Below are 22,630 nucleotides of genomic sequence, written 5' to 3' on the forward strand. Positions count from 1 at the left end.
TGGGCTACAGTAATAATCTGCCCTATGGTATGCGAGCAAGCACACTATAGGCAATCTCTTCCAAGCGCACCGGGGAAAGGATCACAGTTCATCCTTTACATCTGTCAAGTGGAGCCGGGACTGAATCCGGATCCGCAATGGCGTTTCCATGATGCTGTACCTCACTGGTTCCTAAACAGTGGGTTGGGACCCATTTGTGGGTCACAGAAAAAAAAAAAACTATGAATAAAAAACTTTTTTCCCAGAAATGTCATGGCGACAATAAAAGAAAAATCTAAGAAATCCCATAAGAAAACAACTGTTTAAGTAGTAGTGAAAATATCCGATCTACAGGCTCACAACTTGTGAGCTTGTAGATCTGCTATTGTCTTTTTTTTTGTTTTAGTTCCCGGGGAGAACTAAAGATCAAATTTCTCTTTTGGGCTAAAATGTTTGGGAACCACTGCAGTACCTGATCCAGCCATCCTGTATTATTATCATCATCTAAAAGTGGTTATTACCTGATACAGCCATCCCCTGGTTCATACTGTACGCTCCTCCTGTATTCCACATGGTTTCGGAGGGAGAGCTGTAGTGTGAACCGGGAGGAGGGGTGGGGTTAGTGCCCGTGTACCTGAAAATACATACATATCCAGTATATGTATACATATACACGACACAAAGTGGACCGGGAAGTATATTGTCGCTGTCCGCCGGTAGAACTTATCCTTATCTGCATATTTTAACGCGTTATGCCTTTTTGTAAATGAATGCCCTACTTCGTCACACCAGGCTTCACTTAAAGGTATATTCAGTGATTTGACTTAATCTAAATATCACTTATTTTTTCTTTTTTTCTGGATAATCCTCCCTACTATAGAGTGTGCTGACCATATAAGGAGTTCCTCCCTGTCCCCAGTGAGCCACTGGGGTCAAAAAACCCTAGTTTCAGTTTTGGTGGCGGGTGGCAAAGCCTTCATCCAATCAGGATGAGAGGGGCTTCCTCAAATCATGATCGAGTGGGGGCGGGCCTTGGTGCACATGCTGTTGGCCTGTTGCACTTCCCCCCACTGTAGAGCGTGCATGTGCACATTTTGTTACCGGGGCGGACTGGGTGGTTTTCCAAATCACTCAAATCACTGAATGCTCCTTTAAATGTCATAGCTTAAATCGGCATGTAAATAAATGTATGAATGTGCAACGGAAATCGCAAAGTTGAGAACGGTCCACCTGGTATTAGCCATATCTGGCTAATACTAAGCTAATATTATTGCACTTACCCTCCGTTTGCAGCCGATTGCGGTAATGTCTGTGCTCCATTACTTGGCATTGTGTTAACATGACCGTATTTTTTGTGCCAAGTACATACCAAAGAAACAATCGTTAACCACGTAATCATGTTAGAATGATTTTTTATAACAACATTACAACCTCTTATGTGTCAGATCAATTCCGGTACATTTCTTCTTCGCTTGTCTAAAATGTTAAGCTCCGATCTGTGATTGGTTAGGGCCGAGTAAATAGCAGATCTACAAGCTCACAACGTTTCACACTCATTATTTCCAGAACAGTCTTTTAGTATTTTGGAATACTTACAGTATAGCTACATTAGACATGTAGCTACACTACATTTCAAAGACAAATATTTTACATTTGACCCCAATACATTTATAGGAAGGAAAAAAGTACATGAGTTAAATGTAACTTTCGTGGGGCTCTCCCCAGGTTGGCAGAGGGAGATTAGCACCCTTCAATTTCAGATTAGGCAATTGGCATTTTGCCATTTGAAAATAGCTGATCTACAAGCTAAATTGTTGTGATCTTATAGATTGGCTTTTTGGTAACAATTTTAACAAATTCTTACAAATTTGAGCATGTTTTGGTAAAGTTAGTACAGTAGTTTTGATGCCAAAACATTTGTACTTTTACTCATAAAATGTAAATGTGCATAGGAGATAACGCTACAGATTAGTTTAAATCCATTCATAGAAATCTCATATGAACAATGGAACATCCACCCACCTCTGAACCCCCCCCCCCCCCCCACCCCCATTTGAGCACAGTGAATTCTGGGACAGATTCTGAGGTCTTCACCTGCCCACCTCAGACATGTATACATTCTACAAGTGTTACCAAAAGACCCACCCAAGAGGGCTGTCGTAGCCTCAATATGTCAGTTGGTCACCTCCCCCTTCACATTCAATAGATCCTGTGATTTGTGTGGCCAGATGTAATTTCCTGGGGTCTAGTAGGACTACAGTAAATAACAAAGTAATCACCGTAAAAAAAGACATTTAGCCACATTGTCCGAATGCCCCCGCCTCCTGTCAAAAATAGCTAAAATCGCTAATACAAAAGAAAGCAGCAAATGAAAGAATAATTAACACTGATCTTTTACTTTCTCTAATAACAACCTAGGCAACAAAGTCTTATGCACACCTGTGCATAGGCAGGTCAAAGAAATGCACATAAAGTGCACAAAGACCCACACACCGTCTGCACTTGCAATATGAACACTTTTATTAGGCAACGGTTCGGTCAAAGACCTTCTTCAGGCATCTCAGATGCCTGAAGAACTCGAGCAACGAGAGGCACCGCCGAGCAAGAGGTTAGAGTGGCGAAAGAGTCACCGTGCTGAACGTTGAGGAATCCACCAGTCGACTCGGCACCGTTCAAGTTATGACGTAACGATAGGGACAGAATCGTAAATGATCGTCCCCTCCTAGGCAGTACCAGTGCCGACTGCCGAGCAGAATGTAAACAAAAAAGTGGGGATAGCAGATCTACAAGCTCACCACGTGTCATATTGCGACACGTTGTGAAGACATTACAACATGGACATTATTTCATTCAACTCACTGACCTGAAGAAGGGGTTCTTTAAGTCTAGAAGGTTGCTAGACTTGGAGCCAGTCTGGTCCACTTGTGCAACAATACTGATGTCATAGCTTTGCCTGGAGTGACAACAGACAATTCATTGTCGTACAAGAGTTTTTTGACATTGAACATTTGACCATGTGAATAAAAATAACATTTCTGTTTAGCCATTTAGGCTGCGGAATCACAAGTCACACTAATACTTTACTAACATATTTAATAATTTTATACTAGATGATCTACAATATTACAGCTGTTCTCGCAATGCAAATGTATTATTTTCTTCTTTTAAACATGGAGACGATTTTGACGATTATGCAAAATAGCAGCCATTATCTCAAATAATTGTGATTAGACGATTGTGTAACTATGACAGGCCTGACTGTTCTTGTAACCACAGAGCTCTGACTTCTGGTGAGCTATCCGGCTCAGATCAACACCACGAAAACAAAGCTAATGGAGTGCACACAGTGGAAAGATTGAATTACTATTTTTTTATTCTCTACATAACTTAATGACAGACGTTTCAGCTATCCAGCCTTCATCAGTGATCACAGTGCATTGGTCAATAACACGTTCATTTGGACAGAACTAATAGGTCCTTACCTCTTGTTGGCTATTAGAATAGCTGTACCAGACAATGTGTCTCCTGCCTTGGTGAAGAGAGGTGACTGAAGCAGACAGCGCACCTGGTACCAGTGAGTGAGTGGCTCTGTGGGTGCTGTAGACAGCCATACTGTCATCCTGTAAGATAAGAGAACAATAAGATGTGGGCGTTGTGGACAGCCATACTGTCATCCTGTAAGATAAAATAAAGATAAGGGCGATGTGGACACTGGACAGTCATAATAACACATCATCAAAGATGTGAGTGCTGTACCCATTAAGACCTGGAACACATCTATGTCACTTTAGCTATTGAACTCACAGCGCAGCACTCTACAAGCTTCAAGCTTGTAGATCTGCTAATTTTGAAAAATCGTGAAAAAGGTGTGCAAATCTTTCAATGTGTATTTTTTCACAGTGAACGTTTCTCATATATTTGCTTATGGGGGGGGGGGGGGGGGGGGGGGGGGTCGGCAGCCAATTACATAATGTTTTTGGGTCCTTGACATGAAATAGTTTGAGAACCACCGATATAAAAACAAAGGTTTTTCAGAAAACTGTCATATTTAGGAGACATTTCGTAGAATCTGGTCCCAGAGATGATGAGAATAATAATAATAAACAACTTACGCTGACCCAATGAAGGCCACATCAAACCAGAAGGCCAGGCCATGGACCAGCCCTGAGTGCATCATGTGGAACTTAAAGGGAATCTCTATCCTGAAAGAAACACAACATAGAGGCGTTAACACCCCGAGCGGCATAAACAGAGTTCTCAGTCCTATCAAATACTAACGCTCAGCGCTCAGGACGGAGATTTATTGATATCAAAACCGATCGCATCGCTCCACAGGCTGGGAGCGTCTGTTGGGCAACATTCGATGTCATTTCCGGTTGGGACGTCATCCAAAATGCCCCCCCCCCCCCCCCCCCCATTTTAGTGGACGAGACCGAAAATCTTAAAACGTGAATAACTCTTGATCTAAATCATTCCGTCCAGTTCTAAGCAAAGATTATGTTTTACAGGCCATCGTGGTCCCGTCCCTAGTCGCATTAGAATTAATCATACGCCCCGCCTCAGGGGAGTTTTGGCTACATCTAGCTACTTCAGCTACATCCGGGATAGCGCCTGGTGCGTTGCTAAATGTGCTCCATTGCTGCAAATCACTGGGCTCTCTGATTGAATGGTCCTAAACACCCCCGGGCGTTTGTGGTGTTAATAAGAGCAACACACACAATACTGTTCAATATACCACCCCCACACACACACACACACACACACACACACGGATACACATGCACACACACACACACACCTGTAAAGGTCCTCTTCTTTGGCCTCCAGGAAGTTAACTGTGTATTTGACTGACTTGGCCATCAGAATACGGATATCAAATGTGTCCTGCATGCAGAGTAGAACAGCACGTTACACGAACATATCACATAATGCACATTACATCTGAGACTACAGTGGTGAGAAAAGTTAAAGTATCAATAGTGCAATGCAGAAATACTCTGTTGCCAGTAAAAGTCCGGAATTCAAAATTGACTTGAGTAAAAGTACAAAAGTATTCGCATCGCATGATGTACTTGAAGTACCAAAAGTACTCGCAGATCTCTAGGTCACAATGCGCCGCATAGCGACACATTGTGAGCTCTGGGCTCTGTCAAAACAGAGCAGTAGTTCTCTGCTTTGACTGCTGCTGCCGGTTAGACAGGTTCTCCTGACAGATAGTCAAATACATATTTGAAGATATACTGTATATGCATGAAGCCTTGGTTTGAACGGTTATTACTAGGATAAAAAGGGAAGAAAATAAATGAATAGAACCTAAATTGAATTATTTGTACGGGGGGCATGGACGATTCTACAAATGCCTTCTAAATCCTGACAGTTTTCTGAAAACCCCATGTTCCTGTTTCAGTGTTTCTCAAACATTTTCCTGTCAAGGACCCCCAAAACTATATGTATTTGGCCACCAACCCTCATCTCAAAATATGTTGTTCCAGGGACCTCCCCAGAAGCAAAGATTTGAGTTAAAAACGATCTAAAAGCTCGTATGAGCTTGTAGATCTATTTTTCAATAGCTAAAGTATAACAATGCTTAAAACACCAAAACGGGTTCCTGCCCAAAATGTATTGTAACTACGAGGTAGTGACTGACGATATTGTAATGTGCTAGTGTGTGTGTGTGTGTGTGTGTGTGTGTGTGTGTGTGTGTGTGTGTGTCATACCACAATTGGCTGACGGAAATACTCGTCCACTGCTGCCCCCCTCAGGGCAGAAAGGTCTACACCATGGAAAGAGGGCTGGTACCTGAAAGAGCAGAAGGGGAGCGGTTAAGCCCAAAAGGCTCTATGCACAGCAGCCCTATACACTGACACCAAGCTAGACAGGAACGCCCAAAAACATCACATCCGGTTTTAGCCTGGGGTAAGACTTTTCTATGGCTGCCAATGCAACTTGGTCCAATCCTTAATCACATACGGACAAACATCTATGCCGATGCTATCTAACTTGCGGAGGTAGCGTGCCTTGTCCACGGGCAACAGATCTTTCAACGTATGGCATTGCAAATACGTTTGATAATCGCTATAATGCCACAAATTGCATTGCAATGAACGAGCGCAAATCACAACTTCCCCAGGGGGTGGACGGAGTCACAGTTTGAGGCGCCGATTACGCGCCGTGGTGTCAGTGTATAGAGCTTTCAGCTTTGCAGTCCCGCCCCCTCCCGAGGACCAGAAGTGAATTCCCCGTTCATTTTCCTCATAGACTTTTCAAAAAGTATTTATATAAAGACGTTTACACCGCGGACAGCGCCAACTCCAGTTGTGACGACAAATGACAGTAAACACAATGTTTTGGGCCGATCAAATAATTTGTAAGAAGAAAAACATGGCAGGATACAACACTTTGTTTTGTTTTTCTTCTTACAAATTTGTTCAGCGAAAAACATAAATAAAAATAAATTGGCATTAAAATATGTCATCTAGAGCTGGCAGAAGCCAAGGCACAATCAGCTGCTATTAGGGGTGGCAATTAAAGGGATTAAGGCCCTGTTCCATTTAGTGTAGCACAGTGGTTCTCAAACCTCAGTCATTTCAAGGACCCCCATAACTTGGGTGTACAAATGGAACCTTAAAGCATTTGGTTCCATCTGTACGCTCTCAGAGTTACAGACCCGTAAGGAGCTATTTGAACCGTCTGGCCCTCAGGACAAACAAACACCTGCACAGAATGCTGTGGCTGTCTGGCCGACAGGACTAACAGAAACACACTCACCAGAAGTTGGCCTTTGTGAACTGTTCCATGTAAAGCTGCTCGTCTGTGAATGGTGCCAGGTGGACATCACCGATCGTGGGGAACATTTTACCTGGTAAACAGATACACACATATCACAACATGCTACAATTACTAATGCAGTTCACACTTATATAAAGCAACAGCATACACAAAGGAGACATGCACATACAGTACATGTTAGCAATGTGCATGTAAACTCCTAAAAAAAATAAAAAAAAAGGTTTGGAAACTTTATTTCAGTCGATTATTTCTCCACTTCAATAATACCAATTGGCATTTTATTGATGGAAAGGTCTCCACACACCGGGCGCGAATCGGATTCGAATTTCTCCATCGGTTTTCCGAAAAACGCGGCCGGTGTGCAACCACCTTTACTCCCCTTTTTTGTAATGTGCTCTTACTGCTGACTGAAAAACACCAGCCTCTCACAGCTCACAGGCAGTGAGGTACACATCAACGAGGTGTGTAGACAGACATGCTCTGCTCATCTCTCAAATATAGGCCTGTCACAAACATGATCGCCTAATCGCAATTATTTGAGATAATCGTACTTATTTTTGCATAATCGTCAATCGTTTCCATGTTGAAATAAATGTCCATTCATTCACTATATCCGCCATTTTAAATATTTTTCCAACCAAACGCTATTTTTGTGCTCGGACACAGCCAGCCAGCCAGGGACCCAGGGACACGCATAGCTGTCTATAGGAGTGGTTTTACCACTCAAAAACATTCGCCAGAGCAGTAGAACAGTGGTTCTCAAAGTGGGGTTGGGGTTCTTGAGGGGGTTCCAGGAGGTCCCCAGCTAAATTAGATAAATGTAAGCCTCAACATCTGCTCAGTGCTTAACCCTACATGTATGCCATTTTCAAATATTGAAAATAACACACCCCCATACACACACACACACCACCGGGTTTGAGGAACTTCTTGGCGTGCAGATAGCTCTCCAGCATGCGTTCGTTGAAGAGCATGTAGCCCATGGGCTCAGAGATGATGATGTCCACCTGCTCCGGCAACGTCACCTCCTCCACCTTCCCAGGGATGACCACCACCCGCTCCCCAAGGCGGTTACTGTTCACCAGTACCTGTGGGGGCAGCATAGGGTTCATTTTAACAGCAGATTTTTACTTAGTTCTAGTCATAGGCCCTCATTTATCAATTGAGTGTAAAATCTGCCCCAAATTCGAGTGTAGGATTCGTAGTACACCCACGTCGGGTCGGCATTTACAAAGTGATCGCAGACAGCTGATCCTTCCTAATTTCATTCCTAGCAGTAATAAATGTGACGGCTGAAATCAATCTGGCACGCCCTATGAAATCAAGCCTCGCCCTCGTTTTTGCGACATGAACAACTGCAATACGACCTGGAAACCATGGTTACAGGGAAAAAAAAGTTTCACTTGCCTAAATTGCCTTGCTGCCTCCTCCCATACACACACACACACACACACACACACACACACAGACGCACGCACGCACACGCAACTTGTTGTATCTTAAATAAATAAACCTGCATGAATTAAATAAAGCTGTAGGACTACCCTGTCTGTTTCTCCTCTCGCTTCGCTTCCCTTGCCCGCCTCACCCCCCCCGCACGCACGCACGCACGCACGCACATATCGCAATTTGCAAGCAACTGTCACTGTGTTGTTAGTTGTATATTCAATTATTAAAGTATTTATTCATTTAATATACAACAAGATATATTGGTGAACAAAAACCTGAACCTGTGAACCATGAATTATATAACAAATAGGCACACACACGCAGCTGTTTTGCAAGGTGCATCTCCTGTCCTGTCAGTCTCTCTCTCTCTATCACTGTGGTCCGTCCGTGACCAATTGACCATGCACGTTCGACAATTTAAATTGCCTCGCTGTCAACTGTCAATTATATGAATATTGCAGCCAAAACCGTAGCCTCATGTGGCACTGGACAGTGGTGGTGGTGGTGGGCTGCAGGCTGGCTTAGCCTATACTATCTCCGATGCGTTCCCACTTGCGCTGGCACGGCACATTTGGCATTCGAGCGACGCGTCGGGTTTATTAAACGAGGAGGAGATTGCACATAGGCTACTGTAACTCCAGAAAGACATCGGCCTGCTGTAGATTAGGCTACAGTAGGCTACCCAAGTTGGGACTCTCCGCAGCTGCAGCGCTGCACTATACTCTCCAACGGCCCGTCATAGAAATATTTCAGCACAGACAGCCCAAATCCTCGCATGTATGCGCTCATCATGCAAAACACTGTTTAAATGGCTTACGCATCTAACTTGCAACATTGTTTTTAAATGCGCGATTTTAATTGCTTGCTTGTAAAGTTGTAAAGCTCCTACTAATTTCATATGACACAAAGACACATCGTTGATGTATTCCTTAACTTTTTTTACTTTTTTACATTTAGCCCATATACATACCTATACAGTTTTATATAAACATTTTAGGAGTGAATACATATGTTTCGATGCCTGTGACAGCCTCTCAGCTGGTCAAACAATGCTGCTCCGCTGTTCTACGACAGAAAAACAGGTGAGGACAAAGCGTACGACAGCTCCCGACCAGACGTGGTTTTTGTCTTGGCTCAAGTTCAAATTCAAACGTTGGCGCAAATCGTAAATGCCGAAAATTGCGGTAATTTCGGCGTACACCCATATTTTGGCGTACGCACGGTTGATAAATGAGGGCCATAGTCTTTTGAATAAAGTTCCATTTAGTGTTGGTTACATTTTAGTAATCTGAATTGTTTTAGCTTTTAGTCGACTATATATCACCAGACCATACCGGTTGGGTTAAAAACATGCGCACCGACTCGTTGTAACTTGTGAGCTTGTAGATCTGTTATTTTCAAATATCCACTGTATTATGTTTAACCCATTATGGACGGGAACCCCTTTTGGTGTTTTAAGCATTATGTTATGCTTTAGCTATTGAAAAATAGCAGATCTACAAGCTCACTTGGTGAGCTCACTTGGTGCCGCGCTACGAGCTTGTAGATCTGCTATTTTTGGAAAAGTGTGAAAATGTTCAGAGCGAACGTTTTTAACTCGCTTCTGGAGCATCCCTGGAACAACATAATTTTCAGATGGGGGTCGGCGGCCAATTACATATATTTTTGGGGGTCCTTGACATGAAAATGTTTGAGAACGACATGTTTTTTGCAAACGTCCTCAGGTCTAAATGGATTAAAGAGCGATGGGCTTTGGGCTTGTTTTCATAGACCCAGTTGCTTGTTGCAAAAGCTAACCTGGCAACCCTGAAACCGCATATGACCCGTCAGCGGAGACACATACACACAGGCACAACCCGTCGCTGCTCACATGAACTGTACGATACACACCTCCGGCTCAAATCGTAAACATCATGCAGCTAAGTGCTAACGTTGAGCTGCCAATACTCCTCTGGGGACACATGTTGCAGTGAAATGTACCCTTTTCTGCTGAAGCTGAGCTTAAATAATTATTTACTCTGGCAGTGAAATGTGTTAAAAGCAGTGCATACCTCAGCGTGCTGAGCCATGGTGCTGGCTTCCACCGCGTAAACCTTCCTGGCACCAGCCTGGGCAGCGAAGAACGACAGGATACCAGAACCACAGCCCACATCCAATACGACCTGCACACACAGTGCAAAGATGCATTGAAAACGGTGGAGGGCTCCCCTTTGATAGTGGAAAAATGCATTATGAGTTGTGACAATTTAACAGTGGAGAGACCTCCTGACATATTGATGACCCCTGGCTCATATGACAGTTGCGTTTGACACATCGTTCCAAAGGGCGGCAGGGATATATCTTTATAGATCGATGCATGTCTTTGCGGTCAGTATGGTTTTTGAACGATGGACTTAGTAGGCTAAAACATTACTACGTCTTTGAAGCCAGTGTGCTTTTGGAGGGTTTTAAAACATTACCTTGTCTTTGAAGTCGTTGTGGTTTTGGAGGATAGCTCGCTGGTAGGTTCCAGTCCTAACATAATCCTGCATCATATTTTGCTGCTGGGAGAGGTAGCCATAAAACTGTAGGGGACAGAGACATGTGGGCAAGGTCAGATACATTACACTGTAGGAGACAGAGACAAGTGGGCAAGGACAGATACATTACACTGTAGGAGACAGAGACAAGTGGGCAAGGACAGATACATTACACTGTAGGAGACAGAGACAAGTGGGCAAGGACAGATACATTACACTGTAGGAGACAGAGACAAGTGGGCAAGGACAGATACATTACACTGTAGGAGACAGAGACAAGTGGGCAAGGACAGATACATTACACTGTAGGAGACAGAGACAAGTGGGCAAGGACAGATACATTACACTGTAGGAGACAGAGACAAGTGGGCAAGGACAGATACATTACACTGTAGGAGACAGAGACAAGTGGGCAAGGACAGATACATTACACTGTAGGAGACAGAGACAAGTGGGCAAGGTCAGATACATTACACTGTAGGAGACAGAGACAAGTGTGCAAGGACAGATACATTACACTGTATCTGTAGAGACAAGTGGGCTATTAGCTTGATGATCCCCATTGATGATTACATTCACTTCTTACACATAAGGACTAGAGCTTTAATTGGGCCTTTCACAATTATTACATAATCGCCGAATCACAATTATGAGATAATAATTTAGCATAGTCGTCAGAAGTTTCCATTCATATATAAAATGCATCAGTTGAAAAATAGTGGATATAGCAGATCTACAAGCTGAGAGTTGTGATGCGTCATGAGCTTGCGTGCGGAGTGTCTATTTCTTCTATTTTTGAAGGTAAAAAAATGCATGGCCTGTTCTAGTCATATACAATTAGAATATCGTGGAAACTTTATTTTTTTCTGTAATGTACCATAAGTCAACAAGTGAAACGTTCATATATTCTCAAGACATTGTGCATAAAGTGAAAAACATGAGACTTTTTAATACAGAAATGTCAACCACATACGTTTGCACTCAATACTTAGTCTGGGCTACTTTTGAACACATCATTTCATCAATGGGGCGGGATTAGCTTGTGGCACTGTTGAGGTGTTATGGAAGCCCAGCTTTGCCGTAAACTCATTTATATTGTTGAGTCTAGTGTCTCACACACCTTCATGCAACATTCATTCTCTTCTGTGTGGTTCAGGTCATGCCAGTTGGCTAGTCAATTAATTAGGCACACCAATACCATGGTCAGTGCACCAATTATCTGTAGTTTTGGCACTGTGGGCAGGTGCTGCTGTAAAAGGAAATCAGCATCTCCATAAAGCTTATCAACAAATGGAAGCACAAAGTGCTCTAAGACCTCACTCACATTATCACATATACAAAACATGAGTCTTGTGTCCGTTATGGGAGAGAGGGGTGAAGAAACAGCTTTCTATTCATTTTCAATGGAAGTCCCATGGTTTTGAAGTGACAGCCTTGTTTCATGGCCAAGTTCTGAGAGAGATTTGGTGTAGAGTGTACATGGCGCACAATGTAACTCCATTCGCAACTCAGGGCCATTTTTACTAAGAATAGATGGTTGATATGGAGAGCAGCATGCACACTGCCTCTCACCTGAAAGTACTGCACAGCTGATGACTCCTCTGTCCTCTCACTGAAGACGGACTGTTCACTGCTGTGACCACGACAGTTCTTCAACAGGTTATAGAAGGAAGAGAAGTCTGCCACACACACACACACACACACACACACACACACACACACACACACACACAACGTCAAGAACTCCCAACAGCACAATTTGGGACAAACATAATAGACAATGGATTGAAACAATTGCCTCTACCACCATTATACCTTTTCAAAAGGTTAAACTTAAAAATAAGGGTACTTGTGGTTTTGGAATAATTAATTAATACATGTGTGTTAACCAAGTGTAGAAGTTTAAATGTCTGTTTCATGGACTGAAACTGACTTTGAGTTAGGTTTATAATTAAGAAAAAATGTGTATGTGTATGTTTGAGAATAGGGATCTAGAGGTTTGGTTTAAAGGTGTTAGGGTGTGTTATGCCCAAATTATACTTAGCTTTGCGGCAAACACAGAAAAATGTGCCACGTTGTGAGATTGTAGATCGGCAATATTTCGGCTATTTTGTGGCCATTTTCAATGTCATCCTAAATGTTTGATGTCGCTACAGCACAGTAATACAATTGTGTGTGTGCGTGCATGTGCATGCGTGTGTCCTTCAGTGCTGAGCACCATGTGCAAAACAACCGTCTACTCTACGCATTATGAAACATTGTTTACGCTCATCTGTGGTTCTCAACCTGTAGGCAGGGGGGGTATTGATATAACAAAAATAAAAACAATCATGTTAGAAACAAAAATGTCAGTAGTTTAGTCTTTAGTTTTTCGCTTTACCCCTTTCTCCCCAATTTAGTCATTTGACAGTTGATTCCTTCCAACACAATTGTCACTGGTGCCGTTGTATCGTACCGACTCACTTGCCAACAAGGAGCCCCCACCGGGAGGACATAGAGCCTTCGCCCTACTCCTCGCGCCCAACACTCCCTGCTGACAGGTGCCGCCCATATCACCCTCACCGCCGGACATCCCTCCCCCGAACACGAGCAATTGTGTTCATGTAGGCGCTCGACAAAGCCAGATGCACCACGGTGGATTCATACCCACAGCCTGTAATGGCTTTGTAATGGGTTGACTGTGGTTGCTACTTATTCACGGGTGCATTTGGTTCCATTTGGACACTCAGCGTTATGGAGGTCCTTGAAATTAGGTGCGTTAAGTGTGTGTGTGTGTAGAATTTGAGAAATAATACTTTTCTTGGTCCTCAAAAGAGTGAAGAGAATGGTTGTTTTATGGTTAATTTTTTTTTGAATAATTAGGGATCAGGTTGGGATTAGGGTCAACATTAGATATTTAAAGGTCAGGTTTAGGGGTTGGGGGGCTAGAGTTATCCCCATTTTATACTTTGTTTTGCGGCAACGAAAATAGCCGATCTACATGATCAGATATTTTCAAAGCTGTCCTAACATGTTGAGGTCCTCACAATTATGGCAAGTAGAAGTGTGTGTGTGTGTGTGTGTGTGTGTGTGTGTGTGCGCGCCTACCTGCGGGGGAGGAGAATTGGAGCAGGACACTGTTGCATCCCAGTGTGATGATGAAGGACTGCTTCCCCACACGGCTGCACTCCGTGTCCCGCGACACCGAACACTTAAACACGCATGTCTCCTCTCCTGAAAACACACAAAAACAAAAAGTATAAACACGCATGTCTCCTCTCCTGAAAACATACATAAACAAAACATTTATAAACACGCATGTCTCCTATCCTGAAAACACACAAAAACTAAAAACGTGTAAACACGCACGTCTCCTCTCCTGACAATACAACATAACACTAAACGGCACGTCAACACAGGTCTACTCCTGAAAATATATGACACGATATGATCAAAGATATCACAATTCTGTTTCCATGTAGGTTTTTATGGTTATTTATCAAGTTCCTGAACAGTACAAGCACCTACAAGGTAACAAAAACTAAAAGGAGTAAAATACCATTTAGACCAAAATACTTATTTTTGGCAAACAAAACAGTGAACAATGAAGGTATAGAACAGAAAATCATCAGAATGTGCACTAGTCACTGTATCACAATATATACGATCTCTATGACAAGGCATATCATGGAGACATTGTATTGTGGATACGATATTTATCGCAATATCGCCCACCCCTATTTACAAGATCACAACGCTGCTTTTGTAGATCTGCCATTTCCAGTGCGGTTTCAGAAGAAAGAGGCAAATTTATTTTATTTACTGTGAGAGGAATTTAAGGGGAATTTTTTTTGTTTTTATATATAATTTTTTTCAATTCATCATTGCGAACTCAATGTGTAACATCACAACTCGCTTGCACAGACTATTTTTGCTAGATTTTACAATAGGCATTTAGCAGACAGACTTCCAGAGCGACTTACAGTAAACAAAAACACCACATGGCAATACTGTACATCAAATACATAAACATCAAGAATCATAAGGAGCGAGTAAAAAAGTACCAGAAGGACTTCGGAGTGCTGGCTATTCTTTGCTTTATGAATTATGTTAAGTGATTAACCACTTAACCTAAGGCAACACTTTGATATAATAGTGTTAGTGGTCCAGCCCTATTGCACGGCAAATTCCACAACAATCCAGCCAGTAGTTTCCAAGATATCTTTGGAGAAAAGTGTTGGATGGAGCAGCCACAACCCCATTGCAAGAGCGGCTAAAAACCTACAGACATCGTGTACAGTGACGGCATCCAATAAGTCTAGGACAGGACAACAAGCGATACAAAACTATCTGTTACATGTTCAGTGACAGGTGATACAGCTGTGCAACCCCTAAACTGACTTTGCTTTCAAATGACATTTGACTGAGCAAGGATATCTTGTTGTATTGATTCTTCCTCTGTCCTCACAGACCTCACACATCCTAATCACTTCAGATCGATATACATTTTCATATGATGAAGACAAGTAGTGAAAATGGCTGGCCAACAAGCTCACAACATGTTGTATTGCAATGCATTGTGTCTGAGCTTGCAGATCAGCTATTTTTATGAATTTTAGGGTGAAAGTTGTGAATGTGCAAGTAGCAATAACTAATGAACGGCGAGATGAGGGCTGCAGGATATTACATATTGGCACCATCTTGCCTACAATATAAATTAAACTACTGTCTGATGAAAGTGAACTATCACTTGTTTTGCCTTAGGTCATATCCTGATGATCAAATGCATGGAATAGATTAGATGACAATAACTTTCATAGATCAGTGGTTCTCAAACATTTTCATGTTTTCAAACAAGGGACTAAATTATTTTCGCTCCTATGCCACCAAAATGTGGAACGCCCTACCAACAGTCATTAAGACATGCAAATCCCTTGACTACTTCAAAACCGCTCTCAAAGGGCACCTACGGATGGCTACAATTCGAAAATGGCCCCCGTAAAATCTGAATCACCCCCCACCCCCCCTTTTCCCCTCACTGTATGTTTCTTTTCCCTTTTTACCTCCATTATGATGAATTCCTGTTCTGTTCTTTGTCTATATAGAAGTGTCTATTTGTACGTCTCTAAATGTTTTGATGAATTGAACATGGTGGACCCTGTTCAATCAATCAATCAATGTGAAAGACCCCCAAATTGTTATAAACTCAGCAACAAAAGTTTGGAAACTTAACTTTGGTCCATTATTTCTCCATTTTAGTAATACCAATTTGTATTGTATATAATTTTAATCTTTGATTAGTCTCCTTTAGAACAAGGTATAGCTTAGCTTGTAAGGATCGGGTGTTCGTAGGATGAGCAACACAGGTGATGCACACGCAGATTAGACACACCAACGGACCAACATGCGGAAACGACAGTCGGACATGCGATCGGACATGCGATCGAACATGCGCTGCTCCGTGCCTTTGGGTTAGGTTAAGGTAGGTTGTCGTCGGACAATGTCGGTTTTTACTCATTTTTACACTTTCATTTTACACTCCGTGTTAGGGAACTCAGTAGCGTCTGAAAGATCCATACGCAGCCACAACAGCTTGGTATGGGGCTGTATCTCTCTCACAGGCAAGACAGAACTTGTCATCATTGAAGGCAATGTCAATGCAGTGAGATATTGGGATTAGATTCTGGAGCCAGGGGCGATCCCATATCTTCAGAATATGGGCCCTAATGCCACCACAACACCCAACAGTGGGTTGATATACACTATTTGCTCTTGTACAAATGCCATTTTCCCCATCTTACATACAGAGTGTAAAAATGGCCAATATGTGTTGTGTTGTCATTATTGTGGGAAAGTGCAATCATCCAATCCACTAAGCAACGCAAAGCAAGGGTGAATGCCAACCACTTGCTATTTTGGCAAAATATTTCGAGGCGCTACCCACACGTTTAGCTGTGTTGCTCATTCCACGAACGCCCGATCCTTACAAGCTATACCTCGTTGTAAAGGTGACTAATCAATGATTAAAATTATATAACATTTGCGAACTTTTGTTGCCGAGTTCATATTGTGCCGCGGACTGCATTTGAGAAGATTGTTGCCAGCGACCAATATGAGAGAAATGATGGGTTCTGAAAAGTGAGTTTGTTATGAATCTCAGTGCAGCATGGTACAGGGGATCCAGTTAAGCTAAAGTGGAGGAGCAAGCAAACCTATAAATGGTATCACTATAGCCCAGCTGGGACAGAAAGACACCAGGCAGTGAGCACGTGTTTGAGAGAGGAACGGGCAAAACAAGCCTTCAATCTGTAGGAGAAGCCCAAAGTTAATTTAAGCTTCTTGCACAAATCAACATGAAATTTAAAATGTAGTTTATCCAACCAGAAACCAAGATAATTGTAGTGCTCCACCCACTCAATTTGAGTTTCATCTAGAGTGGTGATATTTAACAGGGGCTGAAATAGCATGTGGCGTGAACATCATGATGGCCTTGGTTTTATTGCCCATTTCTCTCACAAAACCTGGCAACACATTACTTCCACTGTAAACAAACAAGGCTGAATCACTAGCCTTCCACAGCTAGCAGCAGCTACTGCAAGGCTCGGCTCATTATTCCGACGGCAAGTTGGTCCGACTCGCCCCATTACTAACCCTGTCCCTAACCGCACGCAAAGCAACGTTGTCGGACTAATGCGCCGACTAATGCGAGCGGAATCCCATATGTAAACGGGATGGAACGGGGCGTGCAACATGCTAGCATAGCCATTGCTACTGTAGCAACAGCCCCATCACTGCAGCCTGCTCTGCCACAGTGCAGAGACTCAACTAATCAGCACAGATGATATTTCTTCTTTTTTTTTATGGCTTTCGCCTTTATTTTATAGAGGGACAGACAGTAGGCGGCGGTGGCTCAGGGGTAGAGTTTCCGGATGGTAACCGCAAGGTCGCCAGTTCGAACCCGGGCTCCCCCAGAGTTAGTGTCGAAGTGTCCTTGAGCAAGACACTGAAGCCCTAATTGCTCCTGATGTGCTGGTTGGTACCTTGCATGGTTTCCGCCGCCATCAGTGTATGAATGTGTGTGAATGTAATGCACAATCTATGTAAAGCGCCTTGGATAAAGGCGCTATATAAATGCACCATTTACCATTTACAGTAGGCTGACAGGAAATGGGGAGAGAGATGGGGGGCGACATGCAGTAAAGGCGGTCGGGATCGAGAGTCGAGCCCGCGGCACACTGCCAGACTTGGACTACCGGCCAAGGTGCCTGGACCGCTGAGCCACGGCCCAGGCCGCACAGATGTTATTTCTAATGTGATTAATCTGTTCAAATCTTCTATTAATGTCTAGGTGTGTGCTGTCATGCCCATTTCAGCACAGCTCGAGAGCCTATTTCAACCAATTGCTTGGTCAAAACTGCCTGTAGTATAATATTGAATATGTCACTCCACTTTGTTCAGAGACTCGTGGCTGGGCGCTGGAAATTTTAGCCCTGGTGAGCCACCGAAGACTACAAAGATGTGCCAGACATGCCCTAACATAATTATTTAGATGCCTGTAGTGATGCGTCCTTAGATGCACAAAATTGAGAAAGGACGCAATCATGTCACCGTCCGGGGGTCCTGGGACGCAATACTGTACTCAGTACTGTAACAGAATACACTCTAAAAATGAAATCGCTGTAGAACAATTAATACAAATAAATCCACAGACAATAATTTTGCATGGCCACATCAGACTTCATCCTACGTTATATAAACAATAAAATCAACGTAGAAATCGTCGTAGAAACACAATCATAACACACGAGCGCCGCCATTTTGCGTACGCTCAAACCAAATTCCATGAAATAAGAGTTAAATGCTGCAATTTGTAAAAATGCAATTTGTCAAAATATGACTCCTAACGTCATTGAAGTGGGACTAATAAAATGTCCCTGGAACCCATCTAAAAGACCACCCCTGGGTCTCGACACCCATTACACCGAAAACATATTTACATCACTGCCCTGTCAGATGGTCGTTAGACAACGCTGCTCTGCATGTCTAAACGGAAAACACTACACTAGCTGCCGAAGTGAGCGTTGGCGTGAGGTACGTCGAAAGTCAAAGTTACGATCGAATGATAAATGCAGACAGTTGCGGAAATGTCAGTGTACACGTTTTTTTGGTCTACACTACACCACTTTGATAGGGCAAGGGACATCTACACATTTCAGAACTTAATGACTTAAGACTTTTTTCAATACCACAATGGCCAAATTATGAACTAGTATGCAATAAAGAGGCAAATACTGTGAAAATAGACCTACAAGCTCGTAACGCAGTGTGAGGCGTTATGAGCTTGTAGACAATATTTATTTGTAGAACAGAGTCCAGGAACCCCCAGGGGTCTTTGAGGGGGGTCCCTAGCTAAATGGCTGATAGTTAGGAACTTGTGTCAGTCTGAAGTGATAAATGGAATCAACAGTTCAGTAACTCTGACAAGTGCAACTTCAAATGGATTACACAACTGGAGATGTAAAAGTTTGAGGACTCCTGCCTGCCTGCCTGCCTGCCCCCCCCCCCCCCCCCCCCCGCACATCTTCAACGGGCGATCATAACAAAGGAGGGTCGGTGGCGGGGGCTTGGCCATTGTTACGATCAGAACAAAGATATATGGATGCATAACTAACACTGAATCTCTCTCTGTGGCGGAGGAATCCCAGAGGCTTGTTTACTGAAACGCAACACGTCCCGAAACTTTTACTTTCGAGTGTACCCGAGAGAGAGAGCGACTGAACGGGATGTGATTACAGCCTGCCGGACCGCAGTGAGCGCAAAGCTCAGAGCCCCGAAATTGACACCGAAACCGGTGACCTATCGACTTCTGCAACGCCGGAGGGCATTTGCTTTGCCATTTCAGCAGAAACGGCTCGGCCGTGACATTCAAAACAGACCCGAATCCCAATTAGGGTGGCATTTTGGCGCTCATACGCTGTGCGCCGAAATGCGGCGATTTTATTCATAAGATCGGTCACGGAATTCGATAAGGTCACCAATGGCGGCGTAACAAACCCGGAGTAGCGCTCAAGCAAAGCTGCAGCCCCGGGTCCCAAAACAAACGAGTTACTGCGGCTAATAATAACAAAAACAAGCTAAAGACTGATTGTATTACAGTCATAAAACAAACACAAACAGACCCATTTAAAGCAGTTAAACATACAGAAGCACGGCTAACACGAGGCGCTACGCGCCGGGACTTTTCGTTAAAGGGCAAAAGCAAAACCACACGTTAGCAAAGCCGCTTCTTTATTGTGTCGCATCAACGGGTCGGCTCGTCGAGCCACGTTACCATCAGGCTAATCGCTAATGCTAACGATCGGTGCCAGCAGCAGCTACCTACGGCTTCACACTGACAGCCTACTAAGCGTTAGCATCTAAACAAGCTAAAAAGCTAACTAGCATTAACGTGGCTAGGCTAGCGTTCATAATGAGACTGGTGGGATTCTATTCGCTCTGCAAATGCTGCGGATCCGGTCTAGGGTGGATACGGAAACGGGGTCCCTGTACGCACGTAGTGTGCGTGGAAATGACCGGATACAGTAGGGCGGTCTTTAGACCGGATTAAGCCGCGGACAAGTAAATAGAAACCACTGAACAGTAAATAGAACCCCTGCATGACTCAAGCACTGCAATAATACATATAAAATACAAATAATGTGAATACTTTAATAATAAACACGAATACCAATGTAATTGCTGTATAACGTTTTCCCCATTAGTGGTAGAAACCTCGCTTTTTTCCACGTAACTGCGGGAAGCGAGGTTAGCTTTTCGGAAGCTAAATGAGGGGGGGTTGCGTGCTGGCGTTGCGTGCCGTAAATAGCATATCTACAAGCTCACCTCGCGTCACGAACGTGACGCGTGGTGAGCTTGTAGATCTGCCATTTACCGAGCAGCACGCAACTAAGTATAAAATGAGGCTTAACTCTAAAAGCTACGATTAGCATTCATTGCTCCCGAGCTGAGCCAGAGAGCGGGGGGGCCGCCAGAGTCTAGAGAGCAGCCACTCGCTCCTCACCGTTGGAGAGGTTGAGCAGCGCAGCGTCCTGCGTGGTCTTCACCTCCAGCCGCAGCGGCTGTTGCTCCGAGTGGCGCTGGATGTCTCCGTTTGCGTCCCCGATGGACAGGAGCCGCACGCCGGGAAACACCGACATCGCCATCTTCCTTCCTTTTTTTTTTCTTTCTTTTTTTCTAATGTGTGTGTGTGTAATGATCTGATGATGAGAGGAGGAGAAGAAGAAGCACTGGCAGGAGGAGGAGAGCGTGCGTCGCTGACTGCTCGCGCACGCACTGGGTCTGGCGCCTCACATCTGCTCCTCCTCTCCCAATAGGATCACTCTGCTGTTCCTCCTCCTCCTACGACAACAGGGGCCAGGGGGAGAGTGTCCATAGAAATGTCTCTCTCTCTCTTTGTGTGTGTGTGTGTGTGTGTGTGTGTGTGTGTATATATATATATATATATATGTGTGTATGTATATATATATATATATATATATATATATATATATATATATATATATATATATATATATATATATATATATGTATCGCAATATTAAAGATTGATTGTTTAATCGATAGTTACTGGGGATGTATGTATGTTGTATGTATGTATGTATGTATGTATGTATGTATGTATGTATGTATGTATGTATATCTTAAATATAAACCATAAAAAGCACATCACAGTGATGTGCATTTGTAGTTGCTAATTTAGGTTGTAGGGGAAAGTTATTTGTAGTTATTATATTGTGTAGTAATTCATGGAGACTTTTAATATACATGTGGATATTTATGTAGGCCTATGTATTGTACAGTATATGTTTATTTATTCAATGCTAGCTAGATTTAGAATACACCCTTCTAATGGTATAGTCCAGAGCATAAAAGGCTGGCATTTTGATTTTCCATTTGACAGCGGTTTGTGTTGAGGGGAAGAGCTACATGATGTGCTTGTCCTGTTTTGTTAACTTTTGTATGTTCAAGATGGTCATCCTAACAATACCAATCCCATTTATATTTGCTTAACCCTGTCTTTTCCCACTCTGAGCCATCCCCCAACGAGCAAAGTGTGTTGGAATTAGGTGGGTCATGTCATGGGCTTTAGGCCGAGTACGGCGAGTATAGTAGTTCGTTGTATCAGGTTTTTGGGGGGAGGTCTGAAGCTTAGTTTTAATGTTATGTTAACATTAAAAACAGTTTACCAATAAGTTTGGGAGCCCACTTGCCCCCAAATTATTGAAACAACCAGTGGGCCCACAATACAGGTGTCCTAAGTAGACTGACCCAAACCAACAGACGAGGAATCAAAAGGAGTGTCATAATGGCAGTTTATTTGGGGAAATGTTAGAGTTCTGTGCACGCGCGTGTGTGTGCGTGCGTGGTGGTGGGCAGCTTACGTAAAATTTAAAGTCAAACACAAATTCTTCCTGGATCAGGGTATAGGTCTAAGCTACAGAAAACAACATGTAGCATTCAGTGAAAGTGACACTCCTATCCTATAATGCCTAAAGGAGACAGAAAGAAAAAACATCAGGTATTCACAGACCACAGTAAATGTGCAACAGAGAATATGTGGAGTGAAATCGCTTACCGCCCAAGCAGCACAATGGTGGTGTTCCTCCAGCAGTGGTCGAAAGTAGCGAAGTACATTTACTCAGGTTTTGTATACGTATAAGTTCCAGTTTGATGTATATTTACTTTACTGGAGTTCCTATTTGCAACACTTTTACTTCTACTACACTACATCTGTCTCAGATCCAAATATTGTACTTTTACTCTACTACAATGATTTTATAATTACAAAACATACAATGGGCTCACAGAATAAGTCTTACTTCTGGGCAGTGTTCATTTTGTTGACTAAGACTATT

At 43.2% G+C, this 22,630-nt stretch overlaps 1 protein-coding gene across 3 annotated transcripts in view; it reads right to left on the reverse strand.

Annotated features, from left to right (window-relative positions):
* Positions 1 to 21,132, reverse strand: part of carm1 (coactivator-associated arginine methyltransferase 1) — a 39,626-nt gene extending 18,494 nt beyond the window's left edge. The window contains exons 1-13 of one of the 3 annotated variants that reach the window (XM_079520997.1): positions 20,776 to 21,132; positions 13,824 to 13,949; positions 12,309 to 12,415; positions 10,677 to 10,781; positions 10,269 to 10,379; positions 7,679 to 7,856; positions 6,748 to 6,838; positions 5,697 to 5,778; positions 4,778 to 4,863; positions 4,092 to 4,181; positions 3,462 to 3,599; positions 2,843 to 2,932; positions 501 to 613 (exon numbers count right to left, since the gene is read on the reverse strand). In XM_079520997.1, coding sequence (XP_079377123.1) covers positions 501 to 613; positions 2,843 to 2,932; positions 3,462 to 3,599; positions 4,092 to 4,181; positions 4,778 to 4,863; positions 5,697 to 5,778; positions 6,748 to 6,838; positions 7,679 to 7,856; positions 10,269 to 10,379; positions 10,677 to 10,781; positions 12,309 to 12,415; positions 13,824 to 13,949; positions 20,776 to 20,917 — 1,459 coding nt within the window. In that variant the 5' untranslated portion in view covers positions 20,918 to 21,132. The remainder of the gene's footprint in view (positions 1 to 500; positions 614 to 2,842; positions 2,933 to 3,461; positions 3,600 to 4,091; positions 4,182 to 4,777; positions 4,864 to 5,696; positions 5,779 to 6,747; positions 6,839 to 7,678; positions 7,857 to 10,268; positions 10,380 to 10,676; positions 10,782 to 12,308; positions 12,416 to 13,823; positions 13,950 to 20,775) is intronic. The other 2 variants (XM_079520996.1, XM_079520995.1) reach the window with 2 other exon arrangements.
* Between the last annotated feature and the right edge of the window lie 1,498 nt (positions 21,133 to 22,630).

This window comes from Electrona antarctica (assembly GCF_951216825.1).
Source record: "Electrona antarctica genome assembly, chromosome: 14".
NCBI lineage: Eukaryota > Metazoa > Chordata > Actinopteri > Myctophiformes > Myctophidae > Electrona > Electrona antarctica.